The 15,309-nt window shown below is 38.9% G+C and overlaps 1 protein-coding gene across 10 annotated transcripts in view; it reads right to left on the bottom strand.

The window, feature by feature from the left end:
- Positions 1 to 15,309, bottom strand: part of Tjp1 (tight junction protein 1) — a 214,513-nt gene that overhangs the window by 144,320 nt on the left and 54,884 nt on the right. The window contains exon 1 of one of the 10 annotated variants that reach the window (XM_048790377.1): positions 1,004 to 1,152. The exons of the other annotated variants lie outside the window; for them this stretch is intronic. Coding sequence (XP_048646334.1) covers positions 1,004 to 1,033 — 30 coding nt within the window. The 5' untranslated portion in view covers positions 1,034 to 1,152. Of the gene's footprint in view, positions 1 to 1,003; positions 1,153 to 15,309 lie in introns of those variants that run through there. 10 annotated transcript variants of the gene reach the window in all.

Raw genomic sequence — 15,309 nt, 5'->3', positions numbered from 1 at the left:
GAGGTATGGGGGTGCATTAACTTACAGGCTCCCCCCCCAGCTCTGCCTCTTCCTTCAGGCCCAGTGAATCTTAGAAGGCAGAGCCTAGACACCTATAGTTTTAATAGGCACTTATTTCATTCTTGTGTTAACTAAATTTTGAAAACCCTTGTTATCCTTTCTCTTCCATTTTCATATGCAGAAATTCTAACCCAGTTTGTCCAAGATCAGAATGGCAGATATGGGCAAACTTAATCCAATGATCAAATACCACACTACTTCTCTGTAATAAAACATTTGCTAAATACTAAATTGCAGAAAAGCAGAATGAACATTATTTATTTATTAATTTAGTGGGTGCTGAGGATTGAACCCAAGGCCTTATGCATGCTCTACTACTGAATATACCCCAGGGACAGAATGGACATTTTAAGTACGATAACTATCTTATAATAATATCTTAGACCTTTCTCATTCTTTCTTTTATCCCACAAATCTGTCTTGAATGGCTTGTACGGCATAAGCCTTCACTATTATGCATCAGAAGGTGGGGGCTAAGTGTGCAACTGAGCAAAGAAGAGGTGTGTACCAGGAGGTACAATTACAGTTGCCTGCAATGAACACCACAAGAGTTAACCAGTTAACTGAAGGGGTCAGAGAGTTGTAAGTAGCAGTCCTCACCTCAGGTTCAGGTTCAGATGATGAATACAGATTTCACAGAGGAGAGGCCACTTCTGGTAGGAGGGCTGGGCTTGTAGCAGCCATGGGCAGCAGAGAAAGCACACCTTACTACTCTCATTCACTACCCAGGGAAAATGGTGCAGGCTGCAGCTTGAAAGGTACTACTTTGTGCACAAGTGTTCAACATGAATGGAAAAGGAGAGGTAAAAGAAAACAGGGTCCTCGTTCTAGGCATGGCATCTCCAACTCTGCTTTTCCTCACCCCTACCCTCCCTGTTCAGTTCTGCTGTCTACCTGGATCTTATCTTCTTCCCACCACTTGTGAGAGAATCCCCACACTCACCAACACTTTACAGGCTCTCCTTTCCCACATGGGAACCAAGGCTCAGAGGAGATTGGCAGCCTTCCTGAGGTCAGAAAGTGAGAGGCAGCTTCTAGGCTAGGGCCTAGATACCCTGTGCGCAAGCCGGTGTTCCTCCACTACAAAGCTTCCCTGGTAAGGGGACTGGCTGAGATAGCATCTGAGACAGGAAGGGGAAACCCAAAGCAGCACTTCAGAGGGCTGTGGGAGGGGCCTCAGGCTGTGAAGTTATTTTCCCTGGCCCTGTGTCCCTTTCCTATGCACCACGGGTAAAATTCCTCCAGGCCAGTACAGCTGTCAGATAACTGCTCAGTGTTTGTAAGCTTTAAGAAACAAACAAACTGATCAACAATCAGCTTTTCTTTTCTGCCATGGTTCAGTAAGTTTAAAAAGGAAGCAGGAGAAAGGAAAGAGAACTGACCTAGAATTGTCAACCTTTGATGTTGGCATCCAAGAATATTCTAAAAAAGAAGCATTTTAGGCAAACTAGGAAAACCACTATTTCAATGAAGAACCATTCTTTGAATAGAATAAATTCAGATTATGAAAACACATGATGTTTTACCTATTTTTAAAAAATAACTTTGCCTTATACTAATAAAAATGGCATCATATGGCCCTAGCTGTGGTACTTATAAGCTACTGCAGGCTAAGACCTATAAGCCACAGCTTGAAGATTGAAAAAAAAAAAAAAAAGAGGAAGGGGGTGTGAGAAGAGAAGGGAAAAGAGAATAAACACTCAGAGGTTCTCAAGACTTGGAAACAGGCGTAAAGTTCCACTGGATTTGAAAACCCCTCATCATGTGTAATCCAGGCTGTGCCTGTTCTTGAGTTAACAGAACCAAACTGGAGAAGGGGCCAATTTAAAAATACCATAAATAAATGTAAACATCTGCAGCACAGGAAAATCATGTCATGCTAAACATGTTGTTTATGGTGCTATAGAACCGTCTGCAAAACTTAGTATTTCCTTTGTTTTGTTTTGTTTTGTTTTGTTTACTTTCGTTTATTCATTTATGGTGCTGGGGATTGGACCCAGAATCCTGCACTTGCTAGGCAAGTGCTGTACCAGTAAGCTATGTCCACAGTCCTTAGTATTTCCTTTAAAAGCATACCATGCCATTATCACTACTAGTTGTTAAATTTTTCTTTTATAATTTTAAGTTTTAAAAAATTCTTTAAAAGTTTTTTTCAGGATTCAGGTCAATGTTAAAAAAACATGAGACAAAAAACAAGATAATTTTAAAAAGGATGACAAAAAATATTTTCTTTCTGAATGATATGTTTCTAGAAATCATGGGAAAACCATTATATTTGACTTAAAAGTAGTGAATTCAAGATACACAAATTCTAAATACCAAGTCTCACCAATCTAGAAACATGCTGAGAAAAAATAGATTAAAAACACAAACTATAAAGCAACTAAAAATAACCATAATAAGGGCTGGGGTTGTGGCTCAGCGGTAGAGTGCTCGCCTAGCATGTGCAAGACCCTGGGTTCGATCCTCAGCACCACATAAAAATAAATAAATAAAATAAAGGTATTGTGTCCAACTACAACTAAAAAAGATTTTAAAAATAAGTATAATAAGAAAAAATAACTTTGCCTTGTGCTCACAAGGCAGTAGTCTGTGTGACCTATTTAAAGAAAACTGAAAAATTTTAAAAATCTTGTGATAACTATAAAAAAACAAGATATGAGTAGATGCATAGACCATGCCATGTGTTTGGTTGTAAAGACTACGAAATTTTAAAAGGACATTTTTTTCCTCAAAATAATTTGCAGATTCAACATAAAATTTCCAAAGTTCATCTGAAAAAGCAAACAGGCAATAACGACAACAAAAAAAATTTTGCAGAAGAGTACTAAAGATTTTACATCTTTTAAGCAATATGGCACAGGTAGAAAGACAAGCAGAAGGATGGGTCAGAGTAGATAACCCAGAAATAAAACCTATACATTATAAGAAAATACCACAAATCAATCAAATAAAGAGGATGGTGTCAACTAAGTAGCAATTCTGATTATTTTTCTTTTTAAATCAGAGCTGTCTCACCCAAGCACTTATACTGAAATAAATTCTACATGAATTTAAGACTTGAATAAAATTTTTATTAAGACAAGTCACAAATTCATCTAGAAATTATAAACTACTATTTTTATTTTGATTATAAAAATAAATTTATGGGCGAATATTGAACTGGAAAAAAATATTTGTAGTAAAAATGTTAATCCAAGAGCAAATAGCTTTCTAGTAAACAGCTCTAGTAAATAGCTCAGTAAACTAAGACAAACTTTTGGTAAGACAACTTGGCAATATATGTAACTGGACCCTTAAATATATCTGTATCAATGACCCACTGATTCCACTTGTGGAAATAATCACATATAATAAATACTCTGCACAAACGTGTTTATCAGAGTTTGAAAAGTAATCTAAAGTGCATTAAAGAACATTTACGTAAACTATGTAGAATTTTTAAATAAAGTTTTAAAAAGTGTGTAATAATGCTTAAAAACACTTGTAATTTTTAATTTTTTTTTTATACTGGGGATTAAACCCAGGGGGCCTCTACGACTAAGCTACACTCCCAGTTGTTTTTATTTTAAGACTTGATCTCTCTTAAGTTGCTGAATTTGTGTTTCTCCTGCCTCACCCTCCCAAGTTGCTGGAATTATAGGCTTGTTTCACCACATCTGGCATATACAGAAATATATATGTGACTGGATATACATATGTTTCCGCCCCCATATATACATACACAAACATATGTATACACCACTGTTTAATGCTTTCAATTTGTTTTTTTTTTAATAGGGCCTAAGACCCAAAATCAATAATATAGTATTAACACTCATTTTATCGTGTAATATTATAATTCCCAGAGCATCTTAATATCTTTTTCAACAAAATAAAGTCATAAGAGAAACAGTTATGAATTAAGTGTATATTAAAAAAGTCTCATATTTTAAACATTGCAGGGCACTATTTTAAATGCAAATATAATAATGTAGTTTCCTAAGCTGGGAAAGCACAGCACAGATATTCTGGATAAAAGCACTTCAACGTTTCTACCTTCCACATACACCCTAACACTGCATTTTCTCTCTACATAATTCCCTGACAGTGTCCACAGAACCCAGGGGAACTTTCAGGGCTTTTCACTCTGGTCATTAGAATGACAACAGCACGTGGCCTCACACCCTGACAGAAGTATGAGAGGAATGCAGGATGCAATGGCATGTGGTCAGCAGGACTGTGGAGTGGGGCAAAAAGCTCTGGGAGTACAATAGACATGCACAAAAGCCGAGAGGAGGCAGGATGTGGACTGGATCTAATCTGATGCTTTACTCTTAAAATGCCCAGAGGCCAAACTCCAGCTCCCCAAGAACAGAGGTGGCAAATCTCTTTAGTTAGGTAACCAAGCCTGGGAAGATAAAGAGGACAGGCCTCAAAGTAAACCAAACCCATAGCACATATGCATATTGCTTGTATCAAGTACAAGACATCTTTGGGTTACTGTCATTTAAAGTGTTTGTAATAATGCAGAGAATCTGTTATAATGGTTTAGTCATCAGTAAGTTAAATGATGTATTGGAAATTTATTGTTTGTAAATAATACTGCTATGTTCAAGTTCAGTTGATTACTGTAAGTTCAATAGATTTGGTTTGAGACATTTTTTTCCTATTATGATTATAAGATTGCCTCCCAGACATCTTAAATGCGTAAAAATAAAATATATTAAACCTATAAATGTAGTTTAAAATGTTTAAGGAAAATTCAATCAATTAAAGTGAATCCAATGATCAGTCTTATTTTACACAAAAATAATTAGAACCATTAAGGGAAAAACAAGTTTTCTAAACTAAAAAAGGAAATGAGCTGAATGTTTTTAAACACCAATAATAACAGCAGTTCTTTGGAAGGGTGGTATCCCCTCTTGGACATTACTGCCTACCATTTAGTCACTTCCACAGCCAGAGAAAGAAGTAAACTGGGCTCTACTATACAGCCACACCCACAGGAAACAGAAGTGGTTGGCAAGGCAGGCCCCAGCCTCTCCACGGCCCTCTCTCTCACTTAGAGATGGCACTTCTTCATCCCATCCTCCCAGAAGAGATCCGGTGCTACAAGGCATTCCCAGTCACAGTTGTCCCTAAGATTTCATGGAAAAATGGTTACTGATTTGGTACTTTTTCCCATGTACCACACAGCAAAACAATTTTAATCTCTTCCATTAGATACCTACTTTTTCCTGCTCAAACATTCTCTTTCCTGCCAGTGTAACCATCTCTCCTTTCTTCTCTCTCAGATCCAGTTTGGACCCTCAGTGTCATGCCCTCTTCAGCAGAACAAAAGGTCCACAGAAGGCCAGAGTGACCATCCACCCTGAGTCTACCATGTCAAAGGTAAAAGTCCAACAAAACTGGGCTGGGGTGGGGAGGAACAGGTCTCACTGCCAGGAAAATGAGATTTAAAATAAAATGACTGTCATAAGCCACTTGAATTCAAGAGAGAAATAAAGAGAGAAAGGCCATCAGAAGGGAACAGAAGCAGAGGTGCTTCAGTACTTTGCTTAATTCTTCTTGCAATAAGTATGATCTTTAAACAAGGCTGGAGATGGCAAGGGCCTTCAAAACAACTACAAGGCCCTCACGAATTTCTCCCACTGCAATGGCACCACTGTTAGAGTGGTTTTCTAAGGAAGAAAAATGGACAGCTGTCAGGAAATGGAAGCCAGGGAATGTTTTCTCAGTTTTCAGAAAAGAGCAAAGAATAAGATTCTGGAAACTACAAACTTGGCAAATATGGCATCGATCCCTAACAAAATTCTAGGGCAGACTGTTAGACAAATGTTCAGTTGTGAAAGGAATAATATATGTATAGTATGTTCAATACAAAATGTGTTGGAAAATGATTAAGCACTCCTTAGTCCTTCCTGGAGGGGCTGGTATGACAGTAAATCTGTATAAAGTTGCTATAGGAGGAAAGATAATCCTGTATCACTATTCCCTCATCTACTGTCAAAAGAACAGAATCCCTAGAAAGTCAAATCCACAGAGGAATACAAAAGCTAATAACAAGTAGCAGCCCTGTCAGGGAAATGTCTCCTTGTTCTAGAGATCTCCACTGAAGCCTCACTTGAAAGCCCAGTTCAAGGTGTATCCTGCACAGAGGTACGAAGGGCAATGAGGGAGCCTCAGTACCCAGTCAAAGCTCTCCTCCACATCAGATGCATTGGTCAAGACGGGCATCATCCTAAAGGCATACTGTTTCCCAAGGTGCTTCTTGTGGCACTGTGCACACGAGAATCCCAGAGTTCAAATCCCACTTCCTCCACCCACCACGCCCCAAATCCTCTCTGGCCTGCAGTTGGCCTTCCAGATTGACAGGACTAAATGTCAACAGGTAGGAAAAGCCTAGAATACAATGTCTGGTGTCATTTTTAGGAAAACCTCCAGAAGGAGTAACCAGATTTATGTAGTCCCCTCAACTCAAATTCTGAATTCTTTTATTCTGTGTGTGTGTATGTGTGTGTGCGTGTGTATGTGTGTGTGTGTGTGTGTGTTTTGCTAGGAATAAAACCTAGGGCCTTGCACATGGTTGGCAAGCTTTCTACCACTGATCTATATCCCCAGTCCTAAAATCAGAAACTCTTGACTTAGAGTCTCTTGGGTCATCATCTTTTCTTGACAGAAAAAAGGTAAAATATGAAACACTGAATAAAAAGAATTATCTGAACAATATTTCATGTTTATATTCTTCCCATCTTGTAGCATGTACTGTAAAAACCAAAGCTGCCACAGCCACAGGTTTACACTTACTTGTTCCCTGGTAGAAGAAGGTGCTGACCAGTGATCAAGTCCGCCCTTTGCTGCCCCATCCATATTCTTGTTTTAATCAGATACTTTGAGTGAACATTTATGTAACAGGAAGATATTTGCTGGGACTGGAGTTGTAGCTTACTGGTTGAGTGCTTGCCTCATATACGTGAGGCACTGGGTTCGATTCTCAGCACCACATATAAATAAGCAAATAAAATAAAGGCCCTTCAACAACTAACTAACTATATATATAAAAAGGTATTTGCAAAAAAGGAGAAAAAAATCCATCTATGATATCTTATTTTTACTGGTGATTTCATTAACTATGTATCTGGGGACAAATAAAGAGAAATGAAGTCACTTAAGGGAGATGCATTGCAGGATGTGTACCATTACATATACCTGAGAGGCAATTATTAGAAAATATTCAAATTTTGTAAAAGTATATGCATAAAAGAATGTGAACATGACTGTCTTAGTCTGTTTAGGCAGCTATATCAAGATACCTAACCTGGATGAGCTCTGGGCAGCCAAGCCCCACGGCTCTGCCAAGCCAGAGCCCAGCTATGGTAGTTGGTGCCTGCAGCTCTCCCAGGCTAGAATCACACACTGTGGCTCTACTGGTCTCAGGTGACAGGGAAACCCTAGTAGGGACTCTGTAGTGGCCTGCCTTTGTGGCAGCCTCTCTTTGCCGAGGTCCCCGACCCAAGCTCCTGGCTGCTTCATCCACAGAAATCTAGGCAGAGGGGGCAGCATTCCTGAAGCCCGTGTACTCCTGAGGCCTGTAGAGATGGCACTGCCTGAATGCCGCCAAGGTTTACCACTCTGACCTCTGGAGGGGTGGCTAGTACCACATGTGGGCCTACTGAGGTTGAACTGGGATTGCCAAAAGACCTGCCCTGGAATGTGGGGAGCAGAGCCTTGAGGCAGTACCACCAAGAACTCCTGGTGTTCTCTCCTGAACATGCTTCTCAATACAAACATACTGAGAATTTTCCAAATATTTAAAGTCTACTTCCCTTTGAATTAAAAATTCTATCTTTAAATCATTGCTCTCTTCTCACATTTTACTATACACATTTAAGAGAAGTCAAGCTGCACCTTCAATACTTTGCTGAGAAATTTGCTTTGCTGAATCTATCATTGCTCACAAACAAAACACCATGACAAACATAATTCAGCCAAGTTCTTTGCCACTTTATAATAAAAATCACCTTTTCTCTGGTTTCCAAAAACATGTTCTTCTTTCTCCTATGAGACCTCAGTAGTCCAGATTTCATCCTGATCTTGACCACGTGGGTATTCTCTAAGACAGAGATTTTCTTTTCTTCCCTTTTTAAGCCCTCACCATCCTCGACCTTTACATACATTAACAGCAATGTGGGCCTTTTCTAGTTTGCACCTCAAAACGTCTTTTGACCTCTACCCATTGCCCAACTCCAAAGTAGTTTCTACCATTTTAGGTACAGTTATGTGCCAAGTAATGATGTTTCAGTCTATGATGGACCACAGGATTATAATGCAGCTGAAAAATCCCTATTGCCTAGTGATGTTGCAGCTGTTGTAACATCATAACAAGGCTTTACTCAAGAGTTTGTGGTGATTCTGGCAACAAACCTACAGTGCTGTCAGTCACATGAAAGTATAAACATATAATTATATATAGTACACAGTTCCTGATAAGAAACCATGGTGCTACTGGTTTATGTATTTACTATGCCATACTTTTGCCTATTTTAGAATGTACTCTTATTCTATTGATATAAAAAGTTTACTGGAAAACTGTACAGAAGCAGCCTCCTACATCTTGTGTTTACTGTGTCTCTTGATTGCATCAGGAAGCCATTTCAAATAATTGACCTACCATCTAAGATTGTGTAAGTGCACTCTGTAACGTTTGTACAATGTTGCCTAAGCACACATTTCTCAGATATATCCCCTTGTTATGCGACACATGGGGCATATAGCAGTGACTTCACTTCTGTTACTAATTTCTTAGTCCATTCAGACTGTATAACAAAATACCACAGACTAGGTAGTTTATAAACAACAGAAATTTATCTCTTATAGTTCTGGAGGTGGAGAAGTCCAAGATCAAGGTCCTGGCAGATTTGGTATCTGGTAAGGGCCAACTTTCTCACAGATGATGCCTCTTGTTCTGTGCTTACATGGCAAAGGAGGTAAGAAAGCTCTCTGGGGCCTCTTTTATAATGGCACTAATCTCATCCATGAGGGCTCTGCCTGTATGCCCCAGTTACCTTCCAAAAGATGCTACCTTCTAATACTATCACTTTGGGGGTCAAGATGTGAATTTTGGGGACATAAACATTCAAGCCATAGCAATATAAAACATTTATATAGAACTCCTTCAAATGCTTTTTAAAAAATATTTTAAGTTATAGATGGACACAATATCTCTATTTCATTTATTTATTCATTATGTGGTGCCGAGGATCGAACCTAGTGCCTCACATGCGCTAGGCAAGCGCTCTGCCACTGAGTTACAACTCCAGCCCCTTTCAGATGTTTTTTGAAAGCAACAATTTAACTTTAATCCACAGTTATATTTCATAGTTATATTTCAGAACGTTTTAGATAAAACCTATTAGATAAAAAAAATACAGCATTTTGTTACCTAATGCTAAATATAATCTTAATTGGAAGAATTATTCCCATCTCAAATTCACTTTGGAGAAAACAATGGATTGATATGTTCATTAAATATATGAAAACGGGTAGATTATAGATCATAGATAATGAAATTAAAATGTAATGAATTTTTGGCTCATCGGTAGGGTTTTAGCTGGAATAGTTGGCTGAAATGAAGTACAAAAAGATGAATTTTAGGATTGGTCTCTGTGAAGGGAACGTGGTGCATTATTGGTACTATAATGATCATCTGAATAGGCCTCTATGTATTCATACTTTCAATTAGTAGCTCTGAAAAAACAAAGCCAATGTTTCATGAAAGTGAGTCTTGAAGAAAGGCGTCCCCAAAGCCATAATCTTCCCAACCACTGGCTAAAGCATTCAGCCATGTGCATAAGGACCTGACTCTCTCTTCTATTTTTAATTACATATGACAGCAAAGTCCCAAATCCTTATTTTATGTCTTGTACTTAAATTATCCCTTTCCTCTCGCAATTTAAGGTCATTCTCTTTTTTCCATTCTCAGTTATTAAGAAAAGTCACCATTCTCCCTCCAATCAGAATGACCAGTTATTCTCTAATTTAAGTTCCTTTGTTTCCTCGCTGTTGTCTCTGGGAACTTTTGTCAGTGTTCCTCACCCTGCCACCATGAAGGCAGCTCCTGACACAGGCAACAGCGAGAGAGGCCCAGGGGGCTGGAGGCTTCCTGACACAGGGTCCAGGCCTTACCATCTGTATGACTGCAGGCAATCTGTGGAAGTCCTCAACCTTTTCTTGAGTAAAATGGAAACGGCCATGTCTACACCGCCACAGTTTCGCTGTGAGGTTTAAAGCCACTCTGCATTCGAAGTTCAATAATCACAATGAGGATATCAGTTTTATTTTTTCCTCCTAATCAAGGTATTCATCCCTAAGGAAAAATCATACAAAGATCCACCAACCTCCATTAAAAAACAATACAAAACACAAAAACACCAAATCATTATCTGATAACAGAAAGTTGGATAAGTTGATTCATTTATTCAAGAAATATGTTTTAACTACTCTGTGCCAGACACTTGTTGGTACCGAGGATACAGCAATGAGAAGACAAAAATCCCAGTTCTTATGGAGCTTCCATTCTAATAAAATACAATCAGTAAAAAAATCCAACTTGAGTGGGATGGGAGGCCTGGCAGTTCCAAGCACAGGAATGACAGCACAGCTAACCTTTTGACAGGGTCCTTTGGACTCTCTGAAGTGTGTGTTAGGAAAGGACTGTGAACACAGATTCTCCTAAGAAGCTACTGCAACAATCCAGGTCAAGACGATGACAAATTAGATAAGGGTATACCACGTAGGTGATAAGAAGCAGTCACAAATTGGGTCTACACTACAGTGTGCCCGACGCTGAGTGGACTAGAAACTGGCTGAGCACGAGGGAAGAGTCAAGGAAGAGCCCAGGTTTTCTGGCCTGAGCAACTTACTAGCTGTGTAACCTGCACATGACCTAATTTCTGGCTCTGAGAACTAGCTGGGTGTTGAATGTATATAAAGCACACAGCCCAATGCCTGGCACAGTGGGCCCTCCAGTAACGCTCAAGTAGAAATCATAAACTCTGTGAATTGTCTGCTGTGTGCCCAGCTCTTAGTCTATTAGGTCCAGAAATACAAGCATGTGGAAGAGGTGCAATCCAGCCTCCTGGAGTGGGGATGGAGTGGGAGAGAGAAATATTTCTGTATGGTACAGGGTTGAACAAGGGCCACAGGAATGTGCAGAAGACTTAGAAGTCAGGAGGGAAGGGTGTGAGTCATCACATGGGCGGGATCTAGGAGGACTGCCTACAGGAGGTGGCAGAGTTGCCTTCTTGGGAGGAAAACCCATGAGAACTGTCATAGCTGTGAAAAGACTGTAGAAAAGGACAGCATGTTCAGGGAGCACTTGTCTGACACTGAATGATGGTGGTTTATTATTTTTGAAGACAATGATATTGTCTGTGTCTCCTCTATGCACCACATCCTGAGACGCAGGCACCATATCCTGAGGATCACAATGTGTACTCGGTTTCTTGTAAATGTTTCTCAAAACACAGTTGTTATTTGGTTTGACTGTTCTTGCTTTCACAATTATAATTTGGTTCAGTCAACTCTAGTCAGCAATGTAACATCACATTATACATCTCCAAAGCAAAATCCTGCAAAAGTACAGTCGCCTGAGGGTGGAAGGGAGGGGTCCCAATCCACACCCCTTGGGCTTTCTCTTTCCATAGATTCCAAGGAACACAGAAGCCTCTGGTGAATTCTGCCATGATCCACAGCAGTGAGCAAGTGTCACTTCTAATAACACTACTCAGTTGGTGATATGTTTGCATGGTGGTCAATCATGATCCAGATCTTTTCATACTGTCCGTATGCTTAGTATCTGTCTATAAATCTACAGTTAATTTCATTTTCTTAGTAAGATGAAATAAAAGGACTACAACATTTAATACAGAAACATAAGCCATGAATTTCTGTATTAATGGCATCAACCCTGAAAACAACTCAATTTCTATGAGTTGGAAGGTAGGAGGGAAATTCAGATATGAAATGAAATTGGTGACAATGTCACATTTGGTTTTTATAATTTGAGTCATGGAGATCTTGGAAATTTTATTATGTGAAAAAAATAGAAAATGAGAAACAGTAATAGTTCATGGAGAAACACAATTATTAATGGGGGGGGGTGGGGCCAAGGTACCTGGGATTAAACTCAGGAATACTTAGTCACTGAGCCACTTTTTAAAATATTTTTATTTGATACAGGGTCTCAGTAAGTTGCTGAGGCTGGCCTCAAATTTGCAATTCTGCCTCAACCTCCCAAATTGCTGGGATTACAGGTGTGAACCACCACACCCAGCAGAAACAAAATTCTTAATTCTTTTCCACTGAAAGAAATGTAATTAATTTTTTTCACTGTATTTTTTTCTTTTGATGCTTATTTGAACATTACAGATTCAACTGCTTGAGAAAACACAAGTACACTTGGTGCCATTAGTTTGTATTCTGTTCTAACTATGGTGCTGATGGAGAAAAAAATCATTAGCAAACTAAAGGTAAAATAAACTCAGTGTCAACTTCAGTCAATGGTCAGGCTGTATTTTATTTTATTATTATTTTCTTTTTTGGTACCAGGGGTTAAACCCAGAGGGGCTTAACCACTGAGCTATAACCACAGTCCTTTTTAATTTTTTTATTTTAAGACACAGTCTAGCTGAGTTACTTAGAGCCTCATTAAGTTGCTGAGGCTCTCTCTGAACTTGTGTGCGATCCTTCTGCCTCAGCCTCCCAAGCCATTGGGTTTACAGATGTACACCACCGTGCCCAGCTCACGTTGCATTTTTTTAAAATATAATTTTTAGTTGTAGATGACATGATACCTTTATTTTATGTGGTGCTGAGGATCAAGCCCAGTGCCTCACACATGCTAAGCAAGCACTCTGCCACTGAGCTACAGCCCCAGCCCCTCAAGCTGCATTTTAAAAGGAAATTTTCTATTAAGTCACAACACTCAGTCCTCATCCCATTTACAAACATCTTTAATAACTAATCAGGAATGAGAACTTATTCTTTATTTTTTCTTTCTTTCTTTCTTTCTCTTTTTTTTTCTTTTTTTGCCAAAGACGAGTTCTGAGTTCTGTTAGGACAGAATTCCTTTTCTTAATAAACTGCACTAAGGTATCATTTGCCTGGCCCTGAAGGGATCAGTTTGACCCAAAGGAAACAGATAAGAACTACAGAAAGTAGAAACCAACAATTTAGCAAGTCAACATCTCAGTTGTCATGTCCCATGAACTTCTAAAGGAAAAAACAATTGTCAACCACATTTAAGGAGATTCTCTTTTCCATCTCGCAGGCCAGGTTTTGACCTATGTGATTACAGGCAAGCCTGGCCCCTATAAACAAAGCACACCAGCCAGGCCTCTTCAGGCTCCTTTCTCACTCTTCTGCCAGCTCTATCTACTTAGTGGCTTTTGGCTCAGAGAAGGTGGAGCCTGAATGAAGCAAAGTTTTCCAAATAGCCTACGTATCATCTTTTTCCAAGCTCTATATGAAATTCCAGATGAAAATTTTCCAAAGGCACAAACCATGCATGCCACAAATTTATTCAATTTTCCTATATGGTCAAATGTACTTACAATATTATGCAATATTTATCTAGAAAGATCTTCTTGTTGCTTGGTAAATCAGCAGGTCAAAATTAAAACCTTAACTCATGAAGAAACTAGCAAATATTTTAATATTTTAATACATTTTCTATTTTTCCAAGTGTCAAAATATTTTTTAAAAAATCAGAAAACTTTCCTTCACATTTTTCAAGATACTTGTGCTTCCTTTTTCAGAAATTAAGGCAGAACTGCCAATGAAAAGCAGCAATCTATGTAGATCAAAGCAGTGAGAAATTCCTTTACAGCTCAGTAATTTAAAAATCCAAACAAAATGTATTTACAGTAGAAAACCTGAAGACAAAATACCATACTCATACAAAACAAGCAACAGAGTTGGGAAATAGAAGTGCCCAGGGGCAGCCCCATTATCAATTCTTTGACCTCTTGGAGCTAGATATGAGGCCTAAAAATAACACAAGCTGATTTCACAAGAGCAGAACTCAACCAGGCTTTAGGGCCTGAAGTCCTGGATCAGTGAATGTGTTTGGATAAAGGAGGGAAAGTAGGGGCACAGTGGTAGAAAAGGAGGTGAGGGGAGGCCTACTGGCCACAATTAGGGTTCTGAATTTTGTTCTAAATGTTCAGAAGCCACTGGAAGATGATCAGCAGAAAAATGTCAGAATCATATTTACACATTAAAAGAATTACTCAGCAGTATTGTAAAGTAAGACCAAGTAGAGGCAGGGAAAGCAACTTCTGGCGGCAGATGACTTGGACCATGCAGGTGGTGAGAAAGATCAGATATGTGATATGGTTATAGGAGAAAGCCAACAGGAGTTGCTCATCAGTCACATGCAAGAAGCAAGAGGAAGCCAAAGTCAAATTTCTACCTCTTTTCACTATAAATAAACTGCAGATTCCATAAATTAGGAAGAACCATTCAAATGAAAAATAGGTATGGGCTATAAATAATTTTTAAAAAGCAAGAAACATTTGCAAATGATAACAAAAGATTTCAACATCTTTAGTAATGACAGAAATGCAAATTGAGACAAAAAAAAAAAAACAGGAAGCTTTCCCCCATGTGATTAGAAAACAAATTTAAAAATAATTATAGTGGGCTGAATAGTATCCTTCAAATTCTTGTCCACCTAGAACCTCAGGATGTCCTTATTTGCCCACAGGGTCTTTGTAGATATAATTAGAGTAGCAACCTCTCTCCTTCACCTGTGGTTTTGCTTTCTTCAGTTTCAGTTACTGGCTGTTTTATTCAGCTTTTTCATTACTATAACCAAAAGACCTGACAAGAATAATTAGAGGAGGAGAAGTGTATTTGGGAGCTAACAGTTTCAGAAGTCTTAGTCCATAGATGGCCAATTCCATTGTTCTGGGCCCAAAATAAAGTGGAACATCATGGCGGAAGGGTGTGGAGGAAGAAAGCAGCTCAGGACAGAGCAACAAATAAGCAGAAATGGGCAGGGGAGCGTTCTGCTCACCAGAGACAATATAAACCTCAAAGGCATATCCCCAGTGACCCAACTCTTCTAGTCACACCCGACCTGCCTAAGGTTACCACCCAGTTAATCCCAACCAGTGAATTAATAACACTGATTAGTTCAAGACTCTTAAAACCTAATTATTTCACCTCTAAAGTTTCTTGCATTGTCTCACACATGAGTTTGGG

Source organism: Marmota marmota, unplaced genomic scaffold (assembly GCF_001458135.2).
Source record: "Marmota marmota marmota unplaced genomic scaffold, marMar, whole genome shotgun sequence".
Taxonomy (NCBI): domain Eukaryota; kingdom Metazoa; phylum Chordata; class Mammalia; order Rodentia; family Sciuridae; genus Marmota; species Marmota marmota.
This window is presented reverse-complemented; position numbering and strand designations above follow the sequence as displayed.